The following is a 13,478-nucleotide window of genomic DNA, read 5'->3' as shown; positions in this document are numbered from 1 at the left end:
TTATAAGAGGAGACTTCCTTTATTTCACAACAATTTCCATAAGAGCCAAAAGTGGCGTCCCTTATAAACCTGTGCAGTTTTCCTTGTGAGGGGCTCATATTATAAATGGTGTTTACAGCTGAAGAAGATAGCAGATGTAACGATTCCCAAACCCAGAGCGGCCCAGTTTGACATCGTGAAGCATATGCGTCAGGACCAGATTACCAACGGCCTTGTACAGGCAATATCTACAGTATGTGAGAAAGGAGAAATATATCTCTATTTTCTTCTTGATTTCTTTTTCCTTCTGGCTTAATATTTGACTTGAGAACTGAGAGCAATAGTGAGCTTTAATTCTTGATTTCATCATGTTTGCATTCATAAAATAAATGTTATCAAATAAACGTTTGTTAATTTATGCACATTAGCTTCACAGCAAACAGCATTTGCACTGTCCAGGAGCTCATCTTTAAGACTGTTCTAAGTTTCCTGTCTCAGCCATAACTTTGCAATATGTGTATGGACTTTAAAATAAATGGGCTAAAATGCAATCCATCAGAAGGAGACAGGACTCATGTAAAACTTTTCTCCCTACCTCAAAGGTCAAGGTCGCTCCTAGAGGTCAATTGTCAAATTGGTCATAAAACAGCTTGTCTGGTCTTTAACTTTGTGATCCATCATGAAATTTAAAAATAACTTACCACAAATGACTACATGAGTCGAGAGAGTATGGCATGTCTGATTGCCTTAATGGTCAAGGTCATACTTAGACAACAAAGGTCAAATTGGGTCATAAACAGTCTGTTTGTGATATGGAAGTTTGAGAATAAGAAATGTATCCACATCTGTTCTCTGTGGACACATGTTTTCTTGATGCAGACTGTCAAAAAAGATTTTTTTCCCACTTACCATTACAGAAAAAATGCTCAAGTGTTGTTTCCCATACCATATTTGATAATTTAATACATAAAATAGCACATTTTTCTGAAAATTTCTAAATGGACTCTACACATTGTATGTACCTTCCATGCAAAATACACTTTTTCACACATTAAAGTGATATAGAAGAGATAATGTATAAAATAAAATATGAAACCATATGAACCAGGCTCTAGGAAATGGGCCTTAATGCATGTGCGTAAAGTGTCGTCCAGAATTAGCATGTGCAGTCTGCACTGTGGACTGCGCAGGCTACTCTGGCACAACACTACGCACATGCATTAAGCCCTGTTTACCCAGAGCGTGGGTCACTATAGCTAATTCTTCTCCCCAGGGTAACTGGACGATCAAGCGATTCAAGATGGACCGTGCAGGTGTCACTCAGGTCCTCACACGCCTCTCCTACATCTCAGCACTTGGCATGATGACCAGGATCTCGTCACAGGTAATATGTCGGCAACAACAAATTCAGCCGCGCTTTGAAAACCCTGGAAGTCCACACAGGCTAATCAGGATCGACACTTTCCGCCTAAACTGAATTTTTGCTAAGAAGATACTTCATTTAAAGGGAAAATACAATGAAATCGGAAAGTGTCACGCCTGATTAGCCTGTGCAAAATGCACAGGCTAATATGGGACAACACATTTTGCACACGCATTAAGCTCCATTTTCATAGAGGGTGTTATTTTTGTGCAACTGGTATGTAAAAAATGCGAGTTAAGTGTATTATCTCTTCAAGTACTATTGTCTTGGTTTTGTGATTAAAGACACTCCAGAGGTAAAAAAAGAAAATTTGCAACTTTATTTGTGTAAATGTCATTGAAGGAAACTGCATATTTTGATGACAAACACTTGTACATATAAGTGAAAGTTAAATTATACTGCCTCCAAAGTATGTTTGTCATTGTAAAGATTTGTATTTATACATTGAGTGAATTCAGTCGTAGTAAATGCTGTGTGATAATGTTACATAAAATGCATATAGTGATTTGTGCCCGGATTTCTTTTATTTTTCCAGTTATTGGAAGATGTTTCAACATTGTTATTAATGAATTGTTATGTGTTACAGTTTGAAAAGACGCGTAAAGTGAGTGGACCCAGGTCCCTACAGCCCTCACAGTGGGGTATGCTGTGCCCGTCTGACACACCAGAAGGGGAGGTAACATACACACAACCTAGTTGGTCTAGTTTTACAAACCTGCTTATGTTACCAGTTACAGAATAGGTAAACTTTCTAGCATATAAGGTTGTGCATGTGTGATTTTTATCCTCTTTCATTAGAAATGACAAAAGTTATACCCCGTTTTTTCAACCTAGAATTTACACAAACTTGTCAGCAGAAGTTCTTCTGCACTTTTCAACGTACAAAATTTAAACTTGAAAACTTTAAGAGATTGTTTCTTATGATAAGAATTTTGATATTTATGTATCGCACTGCATTAGAAATTACAAAAGTTATGCCCCTTTACAGCTAAGTATTTCCAAAACCTTATTGCTGCTATTGACTCACATCTTAGAAACTGGAACATCCAAATGTGTTATATTTGGTATGTAACATTATATACTGGCCAACTACATAGTTTCATCAAATAATTATCCTTTGGTCATAAATGCAGACACATTTGGGAACAAATTATTATATAGAATTATCAAGCAACAAAACTTTTGTAGAATATTTTGCTCTGAAACCACAAGGTTGTATCGTGGTTCTCTACAAACTTTAAAAGTAATATCTATGTTCAAAAGTTAAAATAGAGCCAAGCCCAATGTTTGCATGTGTCTAAAGTGTCATCTCAGTATAGCCTGTGCAGTCTGCACAGGCTAATCAGGGACAACATGCTCTGCCTTTATGGAATTTTTATTTTAAAGGAAGTCCCATTTAAACAAAAATCCAGTTAAGGTGGAAAGCATTTTCCCTGATTAGCATGTGCAGAGAGCGCAGGCTACCCTGGGATGACACTTTACACTTGTGCATAAGGCTCAGATTTCCATAACGAGGCTCACACGAGTCCTTGTTTCAGGCTTGTGGGCTTGTAAAGAACCTTGCCTTGATGACCCACATTACCACAGACCATGACGAGGGTCCGATCATCCGCCTGGCGTTCAACCTCGGCGTGGAAGACATCCAGCTACTGAGTGGCGCTGAAATCACCAGCAAATACGTCTTCACTGTGTTCCTTAATGGTGAGTATTTTCATTATCAAGCAGTGGTTTTATTTCACAACTTTCAGAATGGGTCCTGTTTTCATGAAATTGTTTAAAAAAATGCTTGCTGAAATGTTGTTTAACTGGAAAGTAGTTTGTTTAAAAATTCAAAATGAATGTATAATCAGAGTGGTGTAAAGAATATTGTATATACCATGTGATACAACATTATTGAGCTGAACAAGGATTTGCCTAAGTAAGGTATATGGGTATCAAACAGATTTTCAAAACTTATTGAACACGCAGGGAAATTGAAAGAAACTGTTTGCAGGTAATATTCTTGGTGTCATCCGTAACTACAAGCGCCTGGTGAGGACCTTTAGACTGATGAGACGTGCAGGTTACATCAATGAGTTTGTCTCCATCTGCCCAAACATGTCCCACAGATGTGTGTACATATCCTCAGATGCTGGCAGAGTCTGTAGGTATGTATATACCGGCGTTGGATTAACCACTTTGACACTCAGATACACACTGTCCCATGTTTGTAATTCCTTGAACATCAAATTAAATTGAACACCTTTCTCAATAAAGGTTCATTTCTATCCCTAAGATACTGATGAACAGCAAACAGGATAAAACCTAAACAGACTGCGAGTTACATTAGACTAGGAAACAGTATGCAAATTAAACATGACAATCAAGAGACAATACTTACGCAATTTCCCTTTTAATAAAAAGCTGCAAACAACATACATCCCAAATACATGCATACTCCAAGTGCAAGAATATAAATTTTGTATAGGGTATTTTGGAATTATTCATGCATAAATACTCAAGTACTCAGGCCCAGATTATAATTATGCAGTTATGTCTCTTTGTTACAGATTTAACATTCCCATTGTCAATATACCGGGTAGATCTTTGAAACTTATACGGGTACCCCAATTAACATGAAATGTTTGATGCAGCTTCTTTTATCAAAGAGTCATGTGCATATTGTCAGGTAGTCCTTGTCCATTGATCTCTCACAGTATAATTGTTATTTTATTAGTAATTGTTTTATTCACATGTTTTTTTCCCCTGTTTACAATAAATTCATCTATAGACATCGCACATACCGGTAAGTTGGATACATAGATCACTTTTACTTATATGAGCCTCGCCGTGGGAAAATGGGGCTTAATGCATTTGTGAAAAGTGTTGTCCCAACTTTGCCTGTGCAAATGTCACAAGCTTATCAGGGACTACACTTTCTGCTGTTATGGTATTTTTCTTTTAATGAAGTCCCTTCTTAGCAAAAGTCCAGCTATCCAGTTTTTGCAGACTGCACAGGCTAATCTGGATCTCCGTTACAGACATGCATTAAACCCCATTATCCCAGAATGATGCTCATATCATTAAAACTGATCTATGCTTTCCAATAATTTGCATTTTCTGAAGATGGGTTCATTGGAAACATGGTCAGACTCATATTCTTGTTACTCCTGTTCATTTCAGGCCATACATCATTGTGACGAAGTGCAAGCCCCTGGTGACCAACCAGCACATTCAGGAGCTCAACCAGGGCTTCCGCTGCTTTGAAGATTTCCTCAAGGAGGGCCTCGTGGAGTATCTCGACGTCAATGAGGAGAACGACTGCCTCATTGCTCTCTATGAGAAGGAGATCACACCGTGAGTGGAATGAGGATAAAGTGTTTCCCAGACTAGCCTGTGCAGTCTTCACAGGCTAATCAGGGATGACACTTTCTGCTTTATGGTATTTTTCTTTTAAAAGAAGTCTCTTCTAAATGAAAATCTACTTAAGGCAGAAAGTGTCCTCCCTGATTAGTTTGTGGGGACTTCACTGGCTAATCTGGGAAGACATGGGAGACAACTGCATTAAGCCTGGTTTTCCCAGAGAGCGGCTTATATAAAATTATAGGGTCTGGTGGAGTATCTAAAGGTAAATGCGAAAATGACTGACTCATAGCTTTCTATGAGAATGAGATCATGTGGCATGCATATGTGTCCTGAAACTGGGTGGACTTTTGGATTTTCAGCTTGGCTGTTTCGAAGCAAACCTTAACATTGGCTCTAAAATCAAAGTTTTTTTCCACCTACAACTTTAAAACTTCATATATAGATGCACCTTGATGAGTTCTACATGCCACATCCATTTGTGGGTCACTAGGTCAAAGGTCAAGGTAACTGTGACCTCTAAACAAAATTAAAAAATTCTAACAAGGTTTTATTTTTTCAAAACTGCACCCGTAGCCGAGCGTTGGCACCCGTTATATGGTGCTCTTGTTTATATTTTCAACTATTTTTATATTTAAATACAAAATTATATATCTTTTTGTACTATTTTATATATATTATTTGATTTTATGGTCTCAACTTTTTTTAAATGTCTGAGTAGGTATTGCTTAAATATATACCATTGAACAAATTTAACATGTAGTTTATTTAAAAGGAAAGAATTAAGGCCATACTTATTGACAGAAATTAAGGCAGTAACCAATTTGTGTAGAATAATTGCCCTTTTATATTTTTTCTATTATGTATACTTCAAAATGTTGAGTTAACTATTTAACATATTACCAGGTATTTTACAAACTTTAACAGGTTTGCTTCCTTGTTGTGTAGGTGACTGTAAAGAGCGAAATTTTTACCTTGATCTTTGCAGAGTTATGGCCCATTGAGATTTTTAGCCTCGTTGTAGGAAAACTGTGCTTTATCCATGTGCATAAAGTGTTGTCCCAGATATGCCTTTGCAAACATCTGTGAGGAAAGTTTGTGCTCAAACTTGATTTATATTTATAATAGACTTCCTTTAAAAGATTCCATGCATGCAGAAATTGTTGTCCCTGATTAGCCTTTGCCGATTGCACAGAATAATCTGGGACAACACTTTACACACATGCATTGAGCCCAGCTTTCCCAGAACAATTCTCATTTTCCCTCTCTACTGCCTGTCACAGGTCCACAACTCACCTGGAGATTGAGCCATTCACCATCCTGGGCGTGTGTGCAGGCCTGATCCCCTACCCCCACCACAACCAGTCCCCACGCAACACATACCAGTGTGCTATGGGCAAACAAGCCATGGGTGAGTGTGCAGTCTTTACGGTTATTTTGCAGAGCAAATTGCCCAATTAATTTCTCATAGCACAATAACCCAACTATTCACTTAAGAGTCCAACCTATATTACTCATACTAATGATAGCTTGAGCTTAATGTTTTGGTTAGGATAAAATCTCCGAATCACTACACATGTTTTCCTGCTACAGGTATTCAACTGACGTTTCACACTTGTTTTCTGGGTCATTGTGTGAGGTCACCTCCATAACTCTGAACTGCAGTTTGGCAGAAATATCCCCTTTTTGTAATGAGAACATTGGTTTATGTAAACATGTAACATCTGCAAATCACTGTTTCTACTACTGTTAATAAATTAAAACCTCAAATATGTGCCCAGGATCATTGTGTTATATCACAAACCATGTTCCATAACTCTGACCTGCAATTTAGCAGAATTATGTTACTTCTTACACTTAGAGAATTGGTAAAGGCAAAACATGCAACATCTCCTTATCAGTGTTTCTACCACAGTTATTCAATTAAAACTTCACGCATGTGTTCTTCTTCATTGTGTGAGGTCATTGTCCAAGTTCCATAACTCTGACCTACAATTAAGCAGTATTAAATTTATGCCCCTTTTTGTACTAAGAAAATTGGTTTATGTAAACATGCAACATTTCAAAATCACCGTATTTACTACAGGTATTCAACTGAAACTTCACACACGTGTTTGGTATCATGGTGTGAAGTCACCTTTGAAGTTCCACATTTCTGACCTGCAATATTTGACTGTAAATTTTCTGACATTTTATTTCACAACACTATTTACAACAATTTAGCCCTGTTGCTCTTATCTGTTGACACTTTGATCATGCGTTTTTACAACCAAATTAAGGTCATAAAACCTGGCACACAAATGCCTTTAAGCAATTGACCATTTTATTTGTGTTATCGGGTGAATAATGATGTATACTGATTGAATAAAATGGTTTCACCCAACAGCTAAAGGAAAGCATATCTAAAAGTAATTTATACTATACGCTGTGGTATTTTACAAGCACATGCTATTCTTCATGGAAACAATTGACACTTTACAGATTGCATACCTGTATCGGATCATCAATCCAATATTATTTTAGTGTCTTTGGAATACCTGTAGTTTTTATGTTCCCCACCACTATAGTGGGGGACATATTGTTTTTGCCCTGTCTGTTGGTTTGTGTGTTTGTTTGTTTGCCCCAACTTTAACATTTGCAATAACTTTTGCAATATTCAAGATAGCAACTTGATATTTGGCATGCATGTGTATGTCATAGAGCTGCACATTTTGAGTGGTGAAAGGTCAAGGTCATCCTTCAAGGTCAAAGGTCAAATATATGGATCTAAATCGCTCATTTAATGAATACTTTTGCAATATTGAAGATAGCAACTTGATATTTGGCATGCATATGTATCTCATGGAGCTACACATTTTGAGTGGTGAAAGGTCAAGTTCATCCTTCAAGGTCAAAGGTCAAATATATAGCTTCAAAGCGGCGCAAAAGGGGACATATTGTTCCTGACAAACACATATCTTGTTTTTTCTAAATATTCGGACACCTGTATTTAAAAAAAAATGTTTGAATCTAAATATTTGGACATTTAAGTGTCCAAAAACTTAGATTAGTTATGATATATTTTTTTTATAATGAACAATAAAATAATCTTTATTGTGTTAAGTCAAGTTGCTTAATTATCAGTGACATGTTTATCACATGGCTTTTCATGCTTCTATTTGTTAATTGCCTTGCTTATGTACTGTCACACTGTGTTATACTCACGGAACCAATGCAACGACCCTGTACTTCGACACTCTTGTATTTGCAGGCACTATTGCCTACAACCAGAGGAACCGTATCGACACCTTGATGTACCTTCTGTGCTACCCCCAGGCACCCCTAGTCAAGACAAAGGCAGGTGTTCTTCTCATGACTTAAAAGGGTCCATACAGAATATCTGACCAAAAATAACTGAAATAAGTGGTTTGAATAAACAAACTGAGTAAGTATCAAACCTGTTATTTGGTTATAAGAAGACATCACTCTTATCCAGTATATATAGAGGAGACTAGGTCGGTGACGAATAAAGCGAAGTTTATTTTGCGAGGCTTAGAAAATCCGAACCACGAGCCTTGGCCAGTGGTTCAGATTTTTGGGCCGAGCAAAATAAACTTTGCTTTATTCGGCACGACCTAGTATTCTATTTATACCATCAATGTTCTTAGTCGTCAAAGATTTCTTTAAAAATAGAATATGAAAATTGAACTACACGAAAAATCCCAAAGTTATTTAAAGCAAACATCGTTTATTTTATTTGTTCGAGTCTATTACATTACAAGAAGATCAGGCACTAACCTGTTTTTCTGTTTATCATAACTCTACGTCCCCGATTTTAAAGAAATAATGAAAAATATACTAAAATAATGCAGCTTTAGCGGGAAAGAATATGACTGGTCGTTTGACGTATTAATAATGACGTCATGAGTACGCGCACTTAATATTTGTAAAAAAAAGTGTTTTTGCTATTTGTGTTGCATTTTGTGTTTAAAATATTACATCTTGGTATCAAATTGTTTGTTTTGTTGAATCTGATTCGATTTTACTAAAAATGATTACTTTTTAGTTGATTCCGAGTAATATGACCATGACTGACATAAGGGTCCGCCGAGAGTGACAGCTATATTTCAGCATTGCCGAAATAAAGGAAAATATATACCACAGTTATTTCGACAACGCACGTCTGATGATGGGATAAAAAACATTTGTGTTTGCAGACAATAGAGTTGATCAACTTTGACAAGCTCCCTGCAGGCCAGAATGCCACAGTGGCCGTGATGTCATACAGTGGATATGATATAGAGGATGCATTGGTCATCAATAAGGCATCATTAGACAGAGGTATTATACTTAACCCTTTCCCACTCAGAAGCTTGAAATGGCTATGTACAAACAGCATAAATAGATAATACATGGTTGGTGCGGAGATGGAAAAAGTTGATCTGGTGAGGCTTAGAAAAAGAAAATAGGGCAAGCTTTAGCCAAGTTGTATCTAGATGATGTGTAGGTCAAGTTCGAACATGGGCCATGCAGGGTCAAAAACCAGGTCACAGGGTCACTTAGTGCGTTTTAAACATTGAGCATGGTGTCCGCTGATTTTTGTTATAGACAACATGCAAAATATTCTGTGTCAATGCGGCATGTGGGGGTATTTGTCACGTCTGTGACAAAGCTCTAGTTATAGCATGATATAACATTTTGAACATAATAATATTGGCTAAAATAACTCATTATGTAGTTTAGTTCCCTGCAGTTTAAATCTACACAAAATGTGACATGAGAAAGTCTCTATTTTCCTGCAGGTTTTGGCCGTTGTCTGGTGTACAAGAAGCAGCAGGCCACGCTGCGTCGCTATGCCAACCAGACCTTCGACAAGGTGATGGGACCAATGGTGGACGCAGCTACACGCAAACCCGTCTGGAGACATTCTGCACTAGACTCGGATGGGATCTGTGCTCCTGGTACTAAGGACATTATTTGAGCCTTGGTCTGGGAAAATGGGGCTTAATGCATGTGGGTCAAGTGTTGTCCCTGAGCAGCCTGTGCAGTCGGTTAAAAGGAAGTCTTTCCTAAGCAAAAATCAAGTTAATGAGGAAAGTGTCGTCGCTACTTTGCCAGTGCAGACTTCGTAAACTTATCTGGGACTAAACTTTACCCACATGCATTTAACTCCATTTTCACAGAGCCAGGCTTTTTTTTATGCCACTTCAATCTCTTAGTTCTTTTGGGTTTCCACTCTCAAACTCAACATGTTTTCATCTTATCTTCACCAAACTTTCTGTTAATGTTTATTTACAGTATAAAACAAGCAGTCAAAGCTCACTGGGCAGTTTGGAACGATGTACTTGGATTCCTCAAATTATTGCTTTTCGATGATTTTTGCTCTTGAACTGAAATAGATTTCTTCTGATTTTCACCAAGCTTTCTGAAAATGGTTGTAAGCATAAAATAAAGGCCAATTACCAGTACAAGAACCAGCAAAATCCCAACGGATACTTGAGGGTTATTGCCCTTGTACTTGCTATGATTTCCACTCTCTTGCTCAACCTTTTTTATTTGTATCCTATAACTTTCAGTAAATGTTTATTAGCATAAAATTATATCATTTACATGTGAGATTATTGAAAACAAGCAGGTGTTTATAACTTACAGGTGAGATGATTGAAAACAAGCAGGTGTTTATAACTTACAGGTGAGATGATTGAAAACAAGCAGGTGTTTATCTCTTGCAGGTGAGATGATTGAGAACAAGCAAGTGTTTATCACTTACAGGTGAGATGGTTGAGAACAAGCAGGTGTTAATCACTTTTAGGTGAGATGATTGAGAACAATTATGTGTTAATCTTTTTCAGGTGAGATGATTGAGAACAAGCAGGTGTTTATCAACAAGTGGATGCCTACGATGACCAACAGTCCCCTGCAGTCTTCCGCTGATGCAGAGAAGCAGACTGACTATCGGGAAGTACCAATAACGTACGCACACGTTTCAGCATTGTCCTGGGAAAACTGGGTTTAATGCATATGCTTAAAGTGTTGTCCCAGATTGGCGTGTGCAGTGCACATGCAGTGCACATGGGCTTATCAGGGACAAAACTTTCTGCTTTAATGGAATTTTTATGCCCCCAGATTGAATGATCGGGGGTATATTGTGTTAAGCCTGTCTTTGTGTCTGTCTGTCAGTCTGTCCCAAAACTTTAACCTTTTTAAAGTTTTGCGATAACTTTTGCAATATTGAAGATAGCAACTTGATATTTGGCATGCATGTGTATTGCATGGAACTGCACATTTTGAGTGGTGCAAGGTCAACGTCATCCTTCAAGGTCAAAGGTCACATATATGGCTTCAAAGCGGAGCTGTAGAGGGCATAGTGTTTTTGACAAACACATCTCTTGTTCATTTAAAGGTCTCTTTAAAACGAATATCCAGTCTAGACAGAAAGAAGCGTTATGACACTGCATTTTCCCAGAAGTCTCATAAAATAAAAAAATCCTTGCATGTTGGAAAACATGGGTGCCTTTATTGGACAGTTCTGTTTTACGACTAGAGAAATAGCTTTTGCACACACTAAATATATAATTTTTTGCCTCATAAACAAAGTTGAATCGCGTTCGTATAAATATTAATCTGACCGAAGTGATTATTCATATAATCACATTTGCTGTGAAATGGAATCTTACCTCAGCAGTACAAAACATCATTTTATATTATCAATATTTGAGTGTGGTGCGACACAAAATCATTTTGTTGCTACATGTTAATGATATTGATATGTATAAAAGACATGCCGTTTTTATATATGAGTCGCATTCTGAGAAAACTGGGCATAATGCTTGTGCGTAAAGTGTCATCCCTGATTAGCCTGTGCACAGGCTAATCAGGGACGGTACTTTCCGCTTTTATGACATTTTTTGTTTAAATGAAGTTTCTTCTTAGCAAAAATCCAATTTAGGCGGAAAGTGTCGTCCCTGATTAACCTGTGCGGACTGCACAGGCTAATCTGGGACGACACTTTACGCACATGCATTATGCCCAGTTTTCTCAGAACATGACTCATATTTATATCATACATGTAATGATTTGTAACAGACAACACTACCATTGCCTTAACAATCTGCAATTTAACAATCGATTCATGCAGACAAGTGCTTGGCTTTGTCTGTTCATAAGGGACTTTTATGTTCATCTTGTAAAGTTGATTTTGTAATATTATTCATTCTAGTTGATAGCATGTCTCTTAATAGAAATCAAAGATGACAGCTCATTTATTGCTTGGTCATGATATAAATTGACTGATTTTTCATGCAAGCTTCTAACTGGGTCATCACTCTTAAAGTATTTTTTTACATAATTATTCTTGAACATATCAGAACATTTGTTTCAAAAATATGTAGATCACTTGTTGTAAAATAAAATACAAATGTGAGAACTAGGTTTGAAAAGGTTGAACACATTTAATTTAGAAGATTTAAATTTTGAGATTTAGTGGATCTTAGCTTAAGTGTCAGGTAACGTTAATTGTGACTGTGCATATGTTTACCACCTACCTTGATCCTGAATGTGTATAATTTATTCTGCCCCTTTTTAATCCAACTTCTTTTAACCCTTTCCTGTTAAAAAGCAAAGCAAAACTGGCTATATGCAACTAGCATAAAATCAGAACAGCAGTCTGTTCAGATTTTGTCCTGTTTGCTGCTCATTAGTACCGTAGGGCTAGAAATGATGTGTTTACAACTTGAACTTTACAACTGCAATGTAGTAAGAAAAGTCTTTAATATAATTGTATTTTTTAAGGGACTTCAAACAAGTCAATGTGAGTGGTTAAGGGTCAAGTTTATTGGAACTATGCATAGTTTCAACGATGACCTTGATCTCAAATTTATTTAACAAAAATCCAACTCTTTTTGTTCAAACTTCTTTTCAATGTCACATGACTATCGCATGCCTGTGCCAGGTACAAGGGTTCTGTCCCCTCGTATGTTGAGAAGGTGATGATCACCTCCAACTCGGAGGAACCGTTCCTCGTGAAGATCCTCCTGCGGCAGACGCGACGACCAGAGATTGGTGACAAGTTCAGCAGCAGACATGGCCAGAAGGGGTGAACACTTGATATCCATAACAACATACGAGCAGCGCTCTGGAAAAACGGGGCTTACTGCATATGCATAAAGTGTTGTCCAAGATTAGCCTGCGCAGTCGGCACAGGCTAATATGGGACAACACTTTATGCTGTTACTGAAATATTTGTTTAAAGGAAGTTTCTTCTAATTGAAAAGGCGAAAAGTATTTTCCCTGATTAGCATGTGCTGATCTGAGAAAACACATAAGCATTACTACATGAAAAGTCCATATCAGACAATTTAGTATGTGCCAAAAACAAGAAGTGTTTGCTTATTGTGCACAAAATTATGTATTATTTAGTAAAGTCATTAGCCAATTAGATCCTCTTTTAATTGGTAACAAGTTGAAAATCTATTTTGCACTCCAGGATTTAGTTTATATGTACTATGTAACTTCTACAGATATCCAACTTTAAATATATCTTTGTGTTAATTACATTAGGTCTCTGACAGAAGATATTAAAATTATACTATGAAACTGTAAAAAAAATTGAGCCAGCTCTTGTTGTTCAGTTTGTCAATCTTTGCTGATTCAGTAATTTACTTAATTTTGTTGAAATACAATGAAATTTTGTAGATTTGTAAATTGTACATATTTGATGGATCATAAATTGCTTGATTTTTTATAATGTCTGATG

General features: G+C 37.0%; 1 protein-coding gene across 1 annotated transcript in view; it reads left to right on the top strand.

The window, feature by feature from the left end:
* Window positions 1-13,478, top strand: part of LOC127854245 (DNA-directed RNA polymerase III subunit RPC2-like) — a 45,645-nt gene that overhangs the window by 16,372 nt on the left and 15,795 nt on the right. Inside the window, exons 11-22 of the mRNA XM_052389264.1 lie at window positions 119-232; window positions 1,253-1,363; window positions 1,989-2,078; window positions 2,941-3,103; window positions 3,396-3,549; window positions 4,565-4,738; window positions 6,028-6,155; window positions 7,995-8,080; window positions 8,941-9,064; window positions 9,526-9,684; window positions 10,576-10,696; window positions 12,675-12,818. Of these exons, the coding sequence (XP_052245224.1) occupies window positions 119-232; window positions 1,253-1,363; window positions 1,989-2,078; window positions 2,941-3,103; window positions 3,396-3,549; window positions 4,565-4,738; window positions 6,028-6,155; window positions 7,995-8,080; window positions 8,941-9,064; window positions 9,526-9,684; window positions 10,576-10,696; window positions 12,675-12,818 (1,568 nt within the window). The remainder of the gene's footprint in view (window positions 1-118; window positions 233-1,252; window positions 1,364-1,988; window positions 2,079-2,940; window positions 3,104-3,395; window positions 3,550-4,564; window positions 4,739-6,027; window positions 6,156-7,994; window positions 8,081-8,940; window positions 9,065-9,525; window positions 9,685-10,575; window positions 10,697-12,674; window positions 12,819-13,478) is intronic.

This window comes from Dreissena polymorpha, chromosome 12 (genome assembly GCF_020536995.1).
Source record: "Dreissena polymorpha isolate Duluth1 chromosome 12, UMN_Dpol_1.0, whole genome shotgun sequence".
Lineage (NCBI taxonomy): Eukaryota > Metazoa > Mollusca > Bivalvia > Myida > Dreissenidae > Dreissena > Dreissena polymorpha.
The sequence above is the reverse complement of the archived record's forward strand: the minus strand, read 5'-3'. Positions and strand labels throughout refer to the sequence as shown.